This window comes from Temnothorax nylanderi, unplaced genomic scaffold (genome assembly GCF_030848795.1).
Source record: "Temnothorax nylanderi isolate EJ_2023f unplaced genomic scaffold, tnyl_v1.0 TNYL_tig0346_pilon, whole genome shotgun sequence".
Lineage (NCBI taxonomy): Eukaryota > Metazoa > Arthropoda > Insecta > Hymenoptera > Formicidae > Temnothorax > Temnothorax nylanderi.
In genome coordinates this window covers 45,531-61,676 of record NW_027249408.1, presented here as the reverse complement: position 1 = coordinate 61,676, position 16,146 = coordinate 45,531, and the positions used below count along the sequence as shown (strand labels likewise).

Sequence of the window (16,146 nt, the reverse complement as noted above, 5' to 3'; positions counted from 1 at the left end):
GAACCTGTATATTGTGCGAACTCGCTATTAACATTGTAAACGCTGCTTATGGTACCCATGTGACCAACGGAGTTTCGGCAGGTTATCTGCCGTGTTATGATTTTTACGAGGGCAAACGTGTTTTCGGAAGGTGAAAGTGAAATTTTCTGCGCGTGGAAATTTTGTAATATCTGCAATAATATTTGCTCTCCAAATCTCAAAGTACGTGATTATAAAGAGTAATGCATGTTGAACACGAATCCAGTGTAGTTTTTTCATTATCGTTGATGTCTAATATTTCGTGGGCGATCAAACCTGAAACTTGTGCTTGGGGCTTATCCGTCAGTAAGCACCCGGGGTTTATCCGTCAGTCTCGTCACTGTGGCGCGCCGGGCGCACGACTTCGGCTCACGGCGATTTCAGGTTAGGTTTCCCTCGAGCGTGATTCTGTCTTCCCTTGCACGTGCGTCAGTTTGTATAGGAGGGAAATGGTACGCACGTATCGTCAGAAAACGGGTGTTTTGGCCGACCGAAAAGATGGCGGACCGTTGTTTTCGAGATCGCTCGCGCTCACAGCACGTCGCGGCGTCGGCGAGGTACGGCGAGGCACGGCACGGCTCTGAGATCCCGCGATTTCCGCGCGAGAGTTGACATGCCGCGCGCGCGGTAGATCGTCCCGACTCCCGGCCGCGGTAAATCGTCGTTGGTCGTTGTGTCAGTGATCGTCTCGGCGTCATTGTCGCCGCCGTTGTAGTGGTGGTGGTGTCGGTGGTGGTCATCGTCGTCGTCGTCGTCGTCGTCGTCGTCGTCGTCGTCGTCGTCGTCGTCGTCGTCGTCGTCGTCGTCGTGGTGGTGGTGGTGGTCGTGGCCGTCGTCGTCGTCGTCGTCGTCGTTGCTCCGTACAAAGCGACGTAAATCACAGAATCCCTGGGTCCTGACGGAGCGATTCCGACGACGTGTCGTCGTCGGCGCGTCGAGGAATCGGCGCGAGGACGCCGTCGATTCCCGTCGACAAGGAGCAACTCAAGAAGGCAGTTCTTGCGGTGAGAAAAGATAAAATAAAAAAAATGCCACACAAACAGAACCGCAGCCTTCGACGAGCAGTGGGCGTAAATCAAAATCAAGGAAGCAGCAGCGGTCGGATTCTGACGAAGACTTGGATAATACGTGCTGCGTGTGCTCAAAGAAGTTGACAATAAACAGAGCATATGGTAAACAGTGCATTGCGTGCGAGCGTAGGGCACACAACACATGCGTGCGCTTGTCAGGATCTGTATTCACGTGCCTAAAATGTTTTATGGAATAGGTAAAACAATTATTTTTTAATAAATTTTTATATTTTTCTCTTAAAAAACAATTATTAAAATGTATCCTATCATTTTTCAGGATTAGATGTATGTATATGTATTGAAAATGCAGTGTGACGGATAAACCCCGGGGGGTGACGGTTAAACCCCGGCATTTTTGAGATTTCAATTTTTCCACCGTTGTCGTTTTTGCTCTATACCGGTTAAACAAAGCGACGTAGATGAAAATTTCCTATATAAATTTTGTAGCTAAAGGTTCACTCTTTACAGTGGTATACCATATTTAACTAAAATTATTTATTTTCTTGTTAAAAATCGGCACCGAAAAAAAACTGACGGTTAGGCCCCGGTCTCCCCTACATCTAATTATCAAAAATTGAAAAACCAAAGATGAGACTATATGAGTTTATTGTTTATGAGTTTATTGTTTATGTTCAAGGTTTGCAAGCTCTATTTTTTATGATTTTACAATTACAATAATTTTAAAAGAGGCAAACGTACAATTATATTACGTAGAGTATATAATGTGGTTAATCTTATGTAACTATGTTCAAATGAACATAGCAAAACTGTATTAAGTTTATTTAACTCAGTTTTTTCATCAAAGCGTACAAAACCCGTATTAAGTTAAAGTTTATATAACTGAGTTCTTTATTTTAAAAGCTTTTGATTCATTGCAAAAATGTTGAATTACGACATTAAAAGCAAGAAACTATATTAATTTCTTTGCGGTATAATTTGCATTTAAAGAAAACCAAAAGTTTTGTTAAAAATGTATACATAAATTTTATATTATATAAATTTCGTTTATATTATTATAAATTTTATATAATAAAATTTATTACATAACAAATGTTACATTAAGATATATAATTATGTATGAAAAGGATTTAAAGAATTATAATAAATATTATTCAGAGAAAAAACATTTATATTTATTTCCTGTATGTGTGTACATTTATTTTTATACAACTTATACTAAAAAGATATAATATTTTGTAATTGCTATGATTCTTAAAATATAACATTAAATTGCTTTATGTAGATGCATTTAACACATATGCATCTTGCCAAGGTACAGAGCCTTCTTCTACAAAATATTGAGCAAATATATCTCTAATCTGTGCTGCTAATCGCGAGTGTGTATTACTTCCCATTGAACGAATATCTTCAAAAGCAGTTGCATTTTCTTGTACAAAATGTTGACACATATTAATACTATTTGCATAATGTGGCGTTGATAATAAAAAATTATGAAGGCAGACGGTTGCTTTAACTATGCTTTCAATTGTTTTTAGTGATGCATTAATAGGTTTCCTATAAATTCTCCATTTACTAGCCATAATGCCAAACGCATTTTCCACAACACGCCTGGCTCGACTCAGTCTTTTATTAAATATTTCTCTGATTCTATTCAATCGATTACCGGGATATGGTCTAAGAGTATATTCATTAAGTTGGAAAGCAGCATCACCCACAAGCATATATGGAACAGGAATATTAGAATTTGACAGCGGACATGGAGGTGGTAACTCCATTTGTCTATTTTCAAATCGCTGTCCCATAATAGATCCTTTGAAAATTCCTCCATCATGATGCCTTCCTTGGGCACCAATATCGACCATTAAAAACTCATAAGATGCTGATACTACCGCCATGAGAACAATGCTGCGTTGCCCTTTATAATTATAAAAAGTCGACCCTGCATGTGGTGGTGCCTGTAAAAAATGTTTATTTTAAATATAGATAAAATTTATCTGATATAGATGAAAGTATGCAAAAATTTTAATATGCCATACCTGTATTACAACATGCTTCCCATCGATAGCTCCTATACAATGCGGAAAGTTCCATTTTCTAGAGAAATCATCTGCTATCTCTTTCCATCGTTGTTGAGAGGGTTGAAATAAAACACGATGTTGTAAAGTCTCCCAAATAGCTTCACATGCCTATTGAATTAGGGATTGTCCCGATTGCGCACATTAAAAATCGGACACGACAATATTTCCCGATCGGACACATTCCCGATCGAACACGGTAACGATCGGACACGGTGTCGATCGGACACGGTGTCGATCGGACACGGTGTCGATCGGACACGGTGCCGATCGGACACGGTGTCGATCGGACACGGTGCCGATTGGACACGGTGTCGATCGGACACGGTGCCGATTGGACACGGTGTCGATCGGACACGGTGTCGATTGCACACGGTAACGATTGCACACGGTGTCGATCGGACACGGTAACGATTGCACACGGTAACGATTGCACACGGTAACGATTGCACACGGTAACGATTGCACACGGTGTCGATCGGACACGGTAACGATTGCACACGGTAACGATTGCACACGGTGTCGATCGGACACGGTAACGATTGCACACGGTAACGATTGTACACGGTGTCGATCGGACACGGTAACGATTGCACACGGTAACGATTGCACACGGTGTCGATCGGACACGGTAACGATTGCACACGGTAACGATTGCACACGATGTCGATCGGACACGGTGTCGATTGCACACGGTAACGATTGCACACGGTGTCGATCGGACACGGTAACGATCGGACACGGTCCCGTTTGGAAATAAAATACGAAAGTTTATATATATATGTTTGAGATTGTAAAACAACAATAAACTAAAAAACTGTAGCATTACGCGAGGTTAAAAAATCTGTGATCGTATTATGTATTTATATTAATTATTTACAGATAGCACATTAAGCGGTAGGCAGGTTAAAAATCTATATAAGGATACGTATTATACTCTAATGTCGTATACTTCAAGTATGAAGTCGATTGACATATTTCCTAACCTCAAGCCGTCCTCTCATTAGAGTGCTTTATTATATTGCTTTTACAGTCTCGAACAGTACATAAAATTTCGAAATATTTGTTCTCTTTTAGACTAAGTGGCGTTAAGTGAGTATACTTTTGTCAAATAAAAAATAACTTGTTTATCTTAATAATTTGAAGTTAATTCTTCCTCTTTATACATAATAAGATACACTAGTGTTACTTATTAATAATGTGAGATTGCAGTTTACTGATTTACAGCAATGTTTTAGCAATGATTTAATAGAGATTTAGCTCCTTTTTCTTTCAGTAGCGCAATAAATAATTATTTTACTGTCAGAAATGACGTATCTCTCTATCTACGTAATTTACAGGAGTACTGTAAAGGCATGCATTTACAGTGAGGACTCCAATTTCAAATCTGAACATTATTTGCTGTTTGCTAACCTTTAATGTGTTATGTTTAGCAGCTGGTAAAGGTACATACTATTGTTGACATTTCTATTAAAATTACTTGTGTACGAAACTCTAATTTATAATGTTTTTAATTTAGATTATTAAGTATCACTTTCCTTTAACTTGATAGGAGCTGGGGATGAGATATTCTATGCATCTATAGTAATTACATAAGCCTGGAATATCCTTAGATATTAAAGAAAAAATCCATTTACAAACCATAAGATTCCGTTAAGCGAGAGTTGATTATTATTGTCTCCGTTTTCAGAATCTTGTGAAATGTTATGGAATCATCTACTGTGATTAACTTGGTTGCTGTGTTTATCATGGAATGATCAATGTGCTTCTAATCTTTACACATGTTTGCAGAATGTATAAAGCGTTTATATTTTTAGGCAGTTAAAACCTGTGTATACTTTATTAATCGTCTTTAACGAATTATCCACAGAATGCAGCGTAATATATTATCTAAGCCGTGTTATTTAAATAATGTACGTGTCGTGCATGTATGAGCATATTCTCACAAATACATATAAATTGGTAAGTAAAATTTGGTAAAATTAAGCTTATAATTATAGTTGTAATATATAATATATATATATATATATATATATATATATATATATATGTAAATACATAATATGGAGACATACATCGGATATAATACCCTTATGAAAAAGTACACTCAACTTTGATGGTTAACACCCAAAGTTAAGTGTCAACACTTAAATTTAGATGTAGATTGAGTGTTGACCATTAAGGTTTAGGTAAATTGTGGGTTTAATCCTCAATGATGAGTGTATATTGGGAGTTTATTCTCAATAATAAGTGTAGGTTGGGGATTAAGCCCCAATGTTTAGTGTAGGTTGGAGATTGATCCTCATCGTTGGATGTTGGTTTGGTGTTAAGGATGTTTTACCTATAGCTATATGAAGTATAATTTTGTTTTCTTGATTGAAGACTTTGCATGTATGTCAAACAACTCAAAATTTTTTATATGTTAGAAGGGATTACTGTTAACAGTTTGAGTATGATTTTTTGTTATTTAAATAATTAGTATTGTTTAAACAATTAAAAAAATTTTTTTGTGGCAAAAATTTTTGAAACTTAAAATACAATATCAATGATGTATGTTTTACACATAAAAAAAGTTTAAGAAATATCTTAATGGTTTATTTATATTTTATTTATATTTACAGCAAAGTGTCGATTCTCTATAAGGGATAATGTTAATTTTATCAACTTTAAACTTAAATAACTCTTAAATAACTTCAAAATTTTACAGAGTATTTTTAATTTAATTTAGAAACAATTTACAGCACTTTTTGAACATATTTGAAATACCTCCAATACATCCTTAATTACAATAACTTTTAAACCAGTAAGAGAATTGTGCTGAAATTTTACACAGATACTTAGACGTAATAATAGAACAATCTATGAAATTTTTAGATTTTTGGTAATGCTTTTGAGATGGCACACATACATCCTTAACAGAGTGTTAACCTTTAATGTTCTATGTCGATTTAATCAGTGTCGCCATGATCCCTTTATCGTTGGGTGTCGTTTAAATGTTATTGTGTTAATTTTCGTTAAGTCTTAATTGACGGCTTGGTTTATTAGAAAAGTGTTTCAGATAAAAATTGAAAGGTTTGAAGGGGGCCAATAGACGATCTTATTGGATTTTGGATCCAGGGCCTGTATTGAGCCCAATAGGGTCTAAGTCAAATTTTTTAAATGAAAACCCCTATTTTTTATTGTACCATCTTTCTATATAATATTTTTATATAATATATAATACTTTTTGAGATATTCAAGGAAAACTTGGTAACTTTTTCAATATATATTTAGCTTGTAATATCTTAATGATTGTTTGCCAGAGAAAAAAAATTGTGGTACAGAGGACTTTTTAACTTAATTTTATTTCAAAAATGTGCTGTTGCAATAGTATACTCCAATTTTTTTTAATTATTTGTGTATGCATCTTCTTGGAGTGTTTACAAATATTTAAAAAAATTGGAGTGCTATTGCAACAGCATATTCTTAAGACAAAATCAAGTCAAAAAGTCCTCTATACCACTTTTTCCTCTGGCAAACAATTATCAAGATATCATAAGCTAAATATTGAAAAAGTTACCAAGTTTTCCTTGAATATCTCAAAAAGTATTAGGCAAGTAAAAGAATTTTTCAAACAAAAGTTGTTCAAATTAATTAATAGAGAAAGATGGTACAATAAAAAATAGGAGTTTTCATTTAAAAAATTTGACTTAGGCCCTACCCAGCGAGAAATGACCCATCGAACTGACCCGTCTAATTGACGTCGAAATCATCGATATTACATCATATCGAAGTAATGCTCGAAATTTGAAGCTTATTTCGATGTTTGTGCTATATGACATTTTTTAAAAGAAGAGATTATTTGTGACATACATTCATCGCGCCAGACTGTAAACAGGCAAATTATGTATTTTCTGTTAAGACATCGATATTTCATCATTTCGATATCCATTCGAAGCTATTTTGATTTGCCTGTCAAATATATAATAACATTCCCATTATATAGAATGCAATATGAATAAAAAATTATATTGTATTGGCAGACATGGATAATGTAAATATTTTATGATTTGAGCATTATAATAATTGCGTTACAATATTTGTTCCGTAATTTCTGTCGCGATCGCGGTCAATACCGTACGGTGACGCCATCCGTCAGACGCCCTCAAAACGAAGGGATTTCGCGCCGCTCCCCGCGTCAACCCTGACCGCGAAGTTTTTCCGACGAGTATCGATCCGTCATGCCGTGATCGCATGATCACGAAAACACGGCTGATTGGTCGATGCCCGTCACGGGCCCGAAAGTTCCCGAAACGCGAGAGCTCCGGGACCAGTAGTAGTCTCACGTACTCCGGAACACGAGGTTGTACACCGCCGTGCGTCCGTTCTATTTTCCGTTTCACGCGGGCTACATTCCGTCGTGCATACGGCTCACTTGCTCGTTACGAGCACCGCTAATTTGTCTCGCGCCGATCGAGCGTCCGCAGCAATCCACCCTCGCTACCGCGAGCGGTGAAACATTGCGTATAAGTCGCGCCGCGCCTCGCCATCATACAACTCGAGCTCCACAGTTCAATACTGTGAACATTACGCGTCTTGTGTCCCGAACGAGTGCGACAGCAATAGACCGCCGTAAGAGCGTCTGCCAGTGCATATCAGAGTGCACTTTAATTGGCCATCGCCACCAAGATCGGTCGTACAAGACCACGTCACGTGACCACCGCGTCGAGCGGTCTCCGCATTACGTGCGCGCAAAGTGACGCCCGAAAACACACCCAACTTTAAGGGTTTTTCTATGGTATTTTTTTAACGGTTAACACCAAAAGTTGAATGTATTTTTCCATAAGGGATATGACGTTAAAGATTTGTAAATGTGGTTGCAGTAGTCCTGAAAACAAGAGAAAAATGTTAAGGACAAATTAATAATATATTTAACAAAATTATACTCAAATTTAATAGTAGATACTCAACATGTTGAAATCCCATTGGTTCTGCTTCTGATGTTGGTGGCGGAATTAAATAACATGACTGTAAATTATCTACGTCTTGGTACTGCTGTAATGACAGCTTTGATGAGATTGGGTCGTGGTGTGATAACTGCTGCAATAGTTGTTGCTGAGACTGTAAATTATCGACATGTTGGTACTGCTGCAATGATGACGGCTCTGTTGAGATCGGGTCGTGGTGTGATGACTGCTGCGGTAGTTGTTGCTGAGACTGTAAATTATCGACATGTGTCAGGGGCGTTTCTCACGTTGGCGCATCGAGGGCCACCCTGCATATCATAAGCCCGATCCGCGAGATAAGCGGGGAGTGCATTCACATACTTTTCCACTTCTGCAGGTGAGTATTTTGAATGCAGCTGCCCACTGTTATCCCGAATTGTCTGTTTGATAAGCCAATCGCGGTGCAGGACTGTAAAAACAAAAAATCTATACAGTATACTCTAAAATTATCGTATGATTTTAAAAACTCTATGTCAACCAGTCACAAACACTTGGCCACCATGAGGAAGTTTTGAGAAAACTTCTCGTTCTCAGAACATTTGCTGCTAATTCGCACCCTCATACGATGTGCTTTATCTCCTTTGAGCAGAGCATATGCCCAGTCAGCGTGGCTCTCTTCCACATTTATCAATTTACTATAAGCAGCTTTGGAGCAGAAAACTCCATCTCCAAGAGGTACCTGGTTGGGAAGAACACACAAAGTTAATAAAATTAGAATAATTAGATGAATGGGAAGCAAATCAAAACTCTGTCACAGACGAACTCCTTTAACCTCACTCACGGAGTGGCAATTCACTCACCTTTTCCTCTGTGTCTGATGAAGCACCACTGCTGGAAACTAAACTGGCAGAAGATACTAAAGACGGTGGCCGCATTCCTATGTAGGATGTTATATTTGATATATAACATAAATAACATGTGGAGCATTATATTGCATAATAACCTTTGCATGTTAAAGTGAATCGCGTAGTTCACATCAACGTTTTCCAGACCTGTTACGTTTCGATGTCTGAGGCAATCATGTATTATATTTCTTGCGTCATACATTATGATTTCAACAGTTGTCACACCCTACTTCCATGAAAATATCACAACCAGCACTCAAGTAAACTTTGTAATTATAGCCGTCTTGGAAAGTATGCTAATTTTTTCATTATACCGCGCGTTGAAAATAAAGCGTCACAATTTTGCTTCTCGGAAACCCGGTACTTTTCAGAAAAATTGCCCAGACAAGAGTTATCTAATTTCAGGGGACAATTTTTCTTAAAAGTGCTGTTTCCGAGATAATTAGTAATGGTTTATTTTGAACACCTGGTATATACTTTTCTAAATTAATATTACTGTTATTATTTATTATTACCAATATATGTACATGTAATATATTACTTTACTTGTAAAACTAAGTCAATATTAACATGATAAATATTCAATATTTTCATTTTCGGGTAAACTGTTCAACCAATGTTGCACATATTGCGGATAAGGTCGTGGAAACTTACTTATCCAGTCTTCTATTTTTGTCATTTTTCCTTCTAACTCCGCTAATTTCTCCAGGTTTGCCTTTCCCACTGAGTCCAATTGCTTCTGAAATTGGTCTTGAATTTTTTCCACTTTTGCTTCAATCCTTTGCAAACATTGCAGAATGTTTGCAATATTCTGATCTTTCCTCACTTCTCCAGGTATATTTTTCTTCTGTTCTGCTTGCAATGCAGATTTCAATTCTACATTCTCTCGCAACAAACACGTAATATCATCTCTGCAGTGACTGGTGCATGAGTTGTAGAACTTTCATACAGACTCCTCGATGCTAATAATTGGGCATGGACTGCATCGGTAGCCTGTTTCTTTGTCTTTTTTTATTTTTCTGAAAGAAAAAAAATGTATTAGTACAGCTAAATTGCCATATGTCTAACATTTGCAAAAATTATACTTACATTTGAATCACGATTGCTCGTGATGGTTAGATTTTACCTTCTTCTAACACAGCATTATCATTATCAGTACTGTCCGGTTCTGACTGATCTCCACCCAATACAATGGGCCAGCTTATTCTCTTCCTAACCATAGCACTTTCCAATGCCTCTCGAGATTCTGTAAAACAAAAAGTAAAAACTAAATTGAATTGCTTTCGTTAACTGGAAACAAATGGCTGAAAAGACCATCTTTGGGTGATTTCAGAGACAAAAATACTAGCTGAGTGGATTCAATCATCTTTGCACAATTCATCATCATTTTTTTTAGGTTATGGTTTTATAGGCTAGGCTTTTAAGAGAATATTACTTACCAGCAAGCAAGCCGATGTGGGCATACCACTTGTGTTCTCTCCCGTCCTTGCTGCCGTGCGTGGTGTTAAAGGTATGAAATTTCATTCTATCGAAGTCCGTTAAGGACTTCGGATTAAATGATACTCGTTCACCTTTTCCGATTTTTAATTTAATTTTCTGTATTGGCAGTACCTCTGTTTTATTGCCACTTTTATATTTAACCAGCGCGTACCACCCGGAATTGTCAACTAAATTTATGACTTTACTGGGAACTCTAAAGCTAATTGTAACGCAAACGAAACGTGGTGTTGAATGGCGTCGATGCCGATACACCCAACGACTGCCGGCCGCCTCAGTGTCAGTGGCGTCGCCTTGCTGATCCGTCAATCACCGCACACGTCGATGCGCAGAACACTGAAAAGCGTTGCCTCAGCGTTGCAGAACTTTCACGAAACGTTTTATACAGCGTTTGATAAGCGTTCCAAAAGCGTTTACAACCCAAAAGCGTTGTGTAAGCGTTCTTACAACGTTCGAAAGCGTATAAACGCTCAGAAAACCTTCACCAAATGTTTGTCAACGCTTTATAAATCGCAAGTCAAGCGACCAATCACAAACGTAGTTGCCGCGACGCACGCATCTTACCGTTACGGAACGTCACCACAGCCAGTGATCGCGTGACGCCTCAGACTGAATTCATTATCGATCAGTTAAAAAAGAATCGTTGTCGATCAAGACAATTACACGAAAATGAAACGCTACAAACGTTTTTTGTTCACTAATGAAAATATCCCTCACTCCACCGTTTGCCGTCGGCGACAACGAACTGCAGGACAAATAGTGTTGTCGGAATCTCAAAACTGTGACAATCCCGACCAGGTCCCGGTAAAATATTGCTCATTTATCATTAGATATAATTATGTATAATTAAATATAATTATAAAGATAAATACGTTTATTGACTCCCCTCAGGGTTGCAAGGCGTTTTGTAGGGACGTTCCCAACCCTTTATTCAATTCTCATCCAATACTACCCTTCTCCTCTCACTTAACCCTTTGGACCAACGGCTTAACGTCTCTTTCCGAAAGACGGAGCCCAGTTTGCTCCGCACAAGAGCCTATCTAGCTCGGAGGGCGCAGCTTTCGGAAAAAACTTTCCATGTCTACATGGTTCTAGTGGACTCGAACCTGGTTCCTCAGATTACGAGTCTGGCGCTCTACCACTAGACCACACTGCCGCCTTAAATATAATTATATTTAATTACATATGATTATATATAAACAATTTTTTCCCGCTAAAAAATTTTTATATAAAAGCATGTCTAAATCTATAGAATTATATAAATTTATGTAAAATTATTGTTACGTCCAACCCCGGGAATAGAGTAAGAAAACTGGGAAGCAAAGGAAAGGCTAACCAGAGGGGTCGGGGTAAGGAAGGACGCAACTAGATTGCAAATGTCGCTCGCAGGGAGTGAGTCCCGATTGCGCACATTACAAATCGGACACGACAATATTTCCCGATCGGACACATTCCCAATCGGACACGGTAACGATCGGACACGGTGTCGATCGGACACGATGCCGATCGGACACGGTGTCGATCGGACACGGTGCCGATTGGACACGGTGCCGATCGGACACGGTGCCGATCGGACACAGTTACTATCGGACACATTTAGTTGCATTCGGACACGGTATCGATTGCACACGGTGCCGATCGGACACGGTAACGATTGCACACGGTGTCGATCGGACACGGTAACGATTGCACACGGTGCCGATTGCACACGGTAACGATTGCACACGGTGCCGATCGGACACGGTAACGATTGCACACGGTGCCGATTGCACACGGTAACGATTGTACACGGTGTCGATCGGACACGGTAACGATTGCACACGGTAACGATTGCACACGGTAACGATTGCACACGGTAACGATTGCACACGGTGTCGATCGGACACGGTGTCGATCGGACACGGTGTCGATCGGACACGGTGTCGAACAGACACGGTGCCGATTGGACACGGTGTCGATCGGACACGGTGCCGATCGGACACGGTGCCGATCGGACACAGTTACTATCGGACACATTTAGTTGCATTCGGACACGGTATCGATTGCACACGGTGCCGATCGGACACGGTAACGATTGCACACGGTGCCGATTGCACACGGTAACGATTGCACACGGTGTCGATCGGACACGGTGTCGATTGCACACGGTCCCGATCGGACACGGTAACGATTGCACACGGTGCCGATTGCACACGGTAACGATTGCACACGGTAACGATTGCACACGGTGCCGATCGGACACGGTAACTATTGCACACGGTGCCGATTGCACACGGTAAAGATTGCACACGGTGTCGATCGGACACGGTAACGATTGCACACGGTAACGATTGCACACGGTGTCGATCGGACACGGTGTCGATTGCACACGGTAACGATTGCACACGGTGTCGATCGGACACGGTAACGACTGCACACGGTAACGATTGCACACGGTGTCGATCGGACACGGTAATGATTGCACACGGTAACGATTGCACACGGTAACGATTGCACACGGTAACGATTGCACACGGTAACGATTGCACACGGTGTCGATCGGACACGGTGTCGATTGCACACGGTAACGATTGCACACGGTGTCGATCGGACATGGTAACGATTGCACACGGTAACGATTGCACACGGTGTCGATCGGACACGGTAATGATTGCACACGGTAACGATTGCACACGGTAACGATTGCACACGGTAACGATTGCACACGGTGTCGATCGGAAACGGTGTCGATTGCACACGGTAACGATTGCACACGGTGTCGATCGGACACGGTAACGATTGCACACGGTAACGATTGCACACGGTGTCGATCGGACACGGTAACGATTGCACACGGTAACGATTGCACACGGTAACGATTGCACACGGTGTCGATCGGACACGGTAACGATTGCACACGGTAACGATTGCACACGGTGTCGATCGGACACGGTAACGATTGCACACGGTAACGATTGCACACGGTGTCGATCGGACACGGTGTCGATTGCACACGGTAACGATTGCACACGGTGTCGATCGGACACGGTAACAATCGGACACGGTCCCGTTTGGAAATAAAATACGAAAGTTTATATATGGGACATTCCACGTCAACTGAGACAGAGCTGTGCCCAAAATTTGTCACGACCAAAAAAATCGTTCCTGGGCACAAAATGTTCGTACTCTCATGTACTTTCGAAGGTCACATGGCGCTTGCGGAAAATTCAAAATGGCGGTCAATAGGGAGCCCATTAACCCCATTAAATATCACATTTCATCCGGAAAATGACGATCCCCAAAATTTGTCACGACCAAAAAAATCGTTTTAGGGCTCAAAATGTTCGTACTCCCATGTACTTTTGAAGGTCACATGGCGTTTGCGGAAAATTCAAAATGGCGGATTAAATATGGCCGCCCGTAAAGAAATGTCACTTGATTCGGATGAAACTCGGTACTAGGGGATTTTCGAGGTCGCTAATTCCGAATGTAAAGTCGAAATTTAGAAATTCAAAATGGCGGATTAAATATGGCCGCCCGTATTGCAGAAATGTCACTTGATTCGGATGAAACTCGGTACTAGGGGGTTTTCGAGGTCGCTGATTCCGAATGTAAAGTCGAAATTCGGAAATTCAAGATGGCGGATTAAATATGGCCGCCCGTAATGCAGAAATGTTACTTGATTCGGATGAAACTCGGTACTAGGGGGTTTTCGAGGTCGCTGATTCCGAATGTAAAGTCGAAATTTGGAAATTCAAGATGGCGGTCAATAGGGAGCCCATTAACCCCATTAAATATCACATTTCATGCGGAAAATGATATTTAATGACGATGAAATGACGATCCCCAAGTTGATGATCATCATTCATTGAATCGTTGTTTGTATCTTGAACATATTTCATATCCTTTCTAAAAAAAGGCATGTTAAGTCGATAGTCGAATTTATTGTTGCCGCTTTTCCGCGATGCTGATTGGTTTTCTCGCTGCGCTTACTTCATTTGCAGCTGTCATCGTATATTTTGACAGTTGTGTGTATCAAGAAATTAATAGTGTAATAGTAATAGCATAATGTTAAAGCTAAATAGCGCGCGCGAAGCGCGCGTCTGTGGTGCTAGTAACATAAAATTGTAATTATGTGGAAAGCTCTCTGCGTTTACCAGGGTTGAGACAAAGAGGCACTTGCAGTTGTTCAATATTAAACGTTATAAAATTGTACATCTTATATAATCTTATCATATCTAATCAAACGAATAACAAAATAAAATTAAAAAAATTTTTAAATTTCAAAAATAAAAATAATAAAATATAAAAAATAAATAAAAAAAGAAAGTAATGCGGGCTTCGAATATTGATATTGAAGACAGTCTCAACCCTGGTAAACGCAGAGAGCTTTCCACATAATTACAATTTTATGTTATATGAAATATGTTCAAGATACAAACAATGATTCAATGAATGATGATCATCAACTTGGGGATCGTTATTTTCCGCATGAAATGTGATATTTAATGGGGTTAATGGGCTCCCTATTGACCGCCATCTTGAATTTCCGAATTTCGACTTTACATTCGGAATCAGCGACCTCGAAAACCCCCTAGTACCGAGTTTCATCCGAATCAAGTGACATTTCTGCATTACGGGCGGTCATATTTAATCCGCCATCTTGAATTTCCGAATTTCGACTTTACATTCGGAATCAACGACCTCGAAAACCCCCTAGTACCGAGTTTCATCCGAATCAAGTGACATTTCTGCATTACGGGTGGCCATATTTAATCCGCCATTTTGAATTTCTAAATTTCGACTTCACATTCGGAATTAGCGACCTCTAAAACCCCCTAGTACCGAGTTTCATCCGAATCAAGTGACATTTCTTTACGGGCGGCCATATTTAATCCGCCATTTTGAATTTTCCTCAAACGCCATGTGACCTTCGAAAGTACATGGGAGTACGAACATTTTGAGCCCTAAAACGATTTTTTTGGTCGTGACAAATTTTGGGCATAGCTCTGTCTCAGTTGACGTGGAATGTCCCATATATATGTTTGAGATTGTAAAACAATAATAAACTAAAAAACTGTAGCATTACGCGAGGTTAAAAAATCTGTGATCGTATTATGTATTTATATTAATTATTTACAGATAGCACATTAAGCGGTAGGCAGGTTCAAAATCTATATAAGGATACGTATTATACTCTAATGTCATATACTTCAAGTATGAAGTCGATTGACATATTTCCTAACCTCAAGCCGTCCTCTCATTAGAGTGCTTCATTATATTGCTTTTACAGTCTCGAACAGTACATAAAATTTCGAAATATTTGTTCTCTTTTAGACTAAGTGGCGTTAAGTGAGTATACTTTTGTCAAATAAAAAATCACTTGTTTATCTTAATAATTTGAAGTTAATATTCTTCCTCTTTATACTTTATACATAATAAGATACACTAGTGTTACTTATTAATAAGCTATCAAATGTTTTTAGGTATCAAAAGAAAATTCACTTACAATGTCCGAGAGTCCATTAAGCGGGAGTTTATGATTATATCCTTTACTAGAATCTTGTGCAACGTTATATACAGAAGTATTAACATTTATGTATCATACATTCTTGTAGCCATTGTAGTTTTTGGGAAAGCAAACCTTTATCTTGAAAGAATTTTTGTAGAATGGCATTTATGTTTGATCATAAGATAGTGTATATATACGAGTCGA

The 16,146-nt window shown here is 39.3% G+C and overlaps 2 protein-coding genes across 5 annotated transcripts; both read right to left on the bottom strand.

Annotated features, from left to right (window-relative positions):
• Positions 1–2,220: 2,220 nt before the first annotated feature.
• Positions 2,221–4,100, bottom strand: LOC139781560 (uncharacterized). The gene is made up of 3 exons (XM_071720402.1): positions 4,062–4,100; positions 3,086–3,235; positions 2,221–3,004 (listed from the first exon to the last, which is right to left on the bottom strand). The coding sequence occupies exons 1-3, from the start codon at positions 4,098–4,100 to the stop codon at positions 2,324–2,326; spliced, it is 870 nt and encodes a 289-aa protein (XP_071576503.1). The 3' UTR covers positions 2,221–2,323.
• A 2,362-nt stretch (positions 4,101–6,462) lies between these two features.
• Positions 6,463–10,736, bottom strand: LOC139781558 (uncharacterized). Of its 4 annotated transcripts, XM_071720399.1 has the most exons (8): positions 10,394–10,736; positions 10,044–10,200; positions 9,609–9,973; positions 8,910–9,101; positions 8,599–8,788; positions 8,431–8,518; positions 8,070–8,320; positions 6,463–7,991 (listed from the first exon to the last, which is right to left on the bottom strand). In XM_071720399.1, exons 4-7 carry the CDS (start codon positions 8,982–8,984, stop codon positions 8,143–8,145), a joined length of 531 nt encoding a protein of 176 aa, XP_071576500.1. In that variant the 5' UTR covers positions 8,985–9,101; positions 9,609–9,973; positions 10,044–10,200; positions 10,394–10,736; the 3' UTR covers positions 6,463–7,991; positions 8,070–8,142. The 4 variants fall into 4 exon arrangements, with proteins under 4 accessions (XP_071576500.1, XP_071576501.1, XP_071576499.1 ...); XM_071720400.1 differs by lacking the exon at positions 10,394–10,736 and having other exon boundaries at positions 10,044–10,353; XM_071720398.1 differs by lacking the exons at positions 9,609–9,973; positions 10,044–10,200; positions 10,394–10,736 and having other exon boundaries at positions 8,910–9,362.
• Between the last annotated feature and the right edge of the window lie 5,410 nt (positions 10,737–16,146).

What these genes read in the sequence shown, in the direction of transcription:
- LOC139781558 (XM_071720399.1), bottom strand. Translation starts at nt 8,984, where the DNA reads ATGCGGCCACCGTCTTTAGTATCTTCTGCCAGTTTAGTTTCCAGCAGT. An exon ending in CTTCCTCATGGTGGCCAAGT is followed by an intron (nt 8,519 to 8,598) that starts GTTTGTGACTGG and finishes TTGTTTTTACAG; the next exon opens with TCCTGCACCGCGATTGGCTT. An exon ending in TCACCTGCAGAAGTGGAAAA is followed by an intron (nt 8,321 to 8,430) that starts GTATGTGAATGC and finishes GATAATTTACAG; the next exon opens with TCTCAGCAACAACTACCGCA.
- LOC139781560 (XM_071720402.1), bottom strand. Translation starts at nt 4,100, where the DNA reads ATGTCAATCGACTTCATACTTGAAGTATACGACATTAGA. An exon ending in TTGAAGTATACGACATTAGA is followed by an intron (nt 3,236 to 4,061) that starts GTATAATACGTA and finishes CTAATTCAATAG; the next exon opens with GCATGTGAAGCTATTTGGGA. An exon ending in GGAAGCATGTTGTAATACAG is followed by an intron (nt 3,005 to 3,085) that starts GTATGGCATATT and finishes CATTTTTTACAG; the next exon opens with GCACCACCACATGCAGGGTC.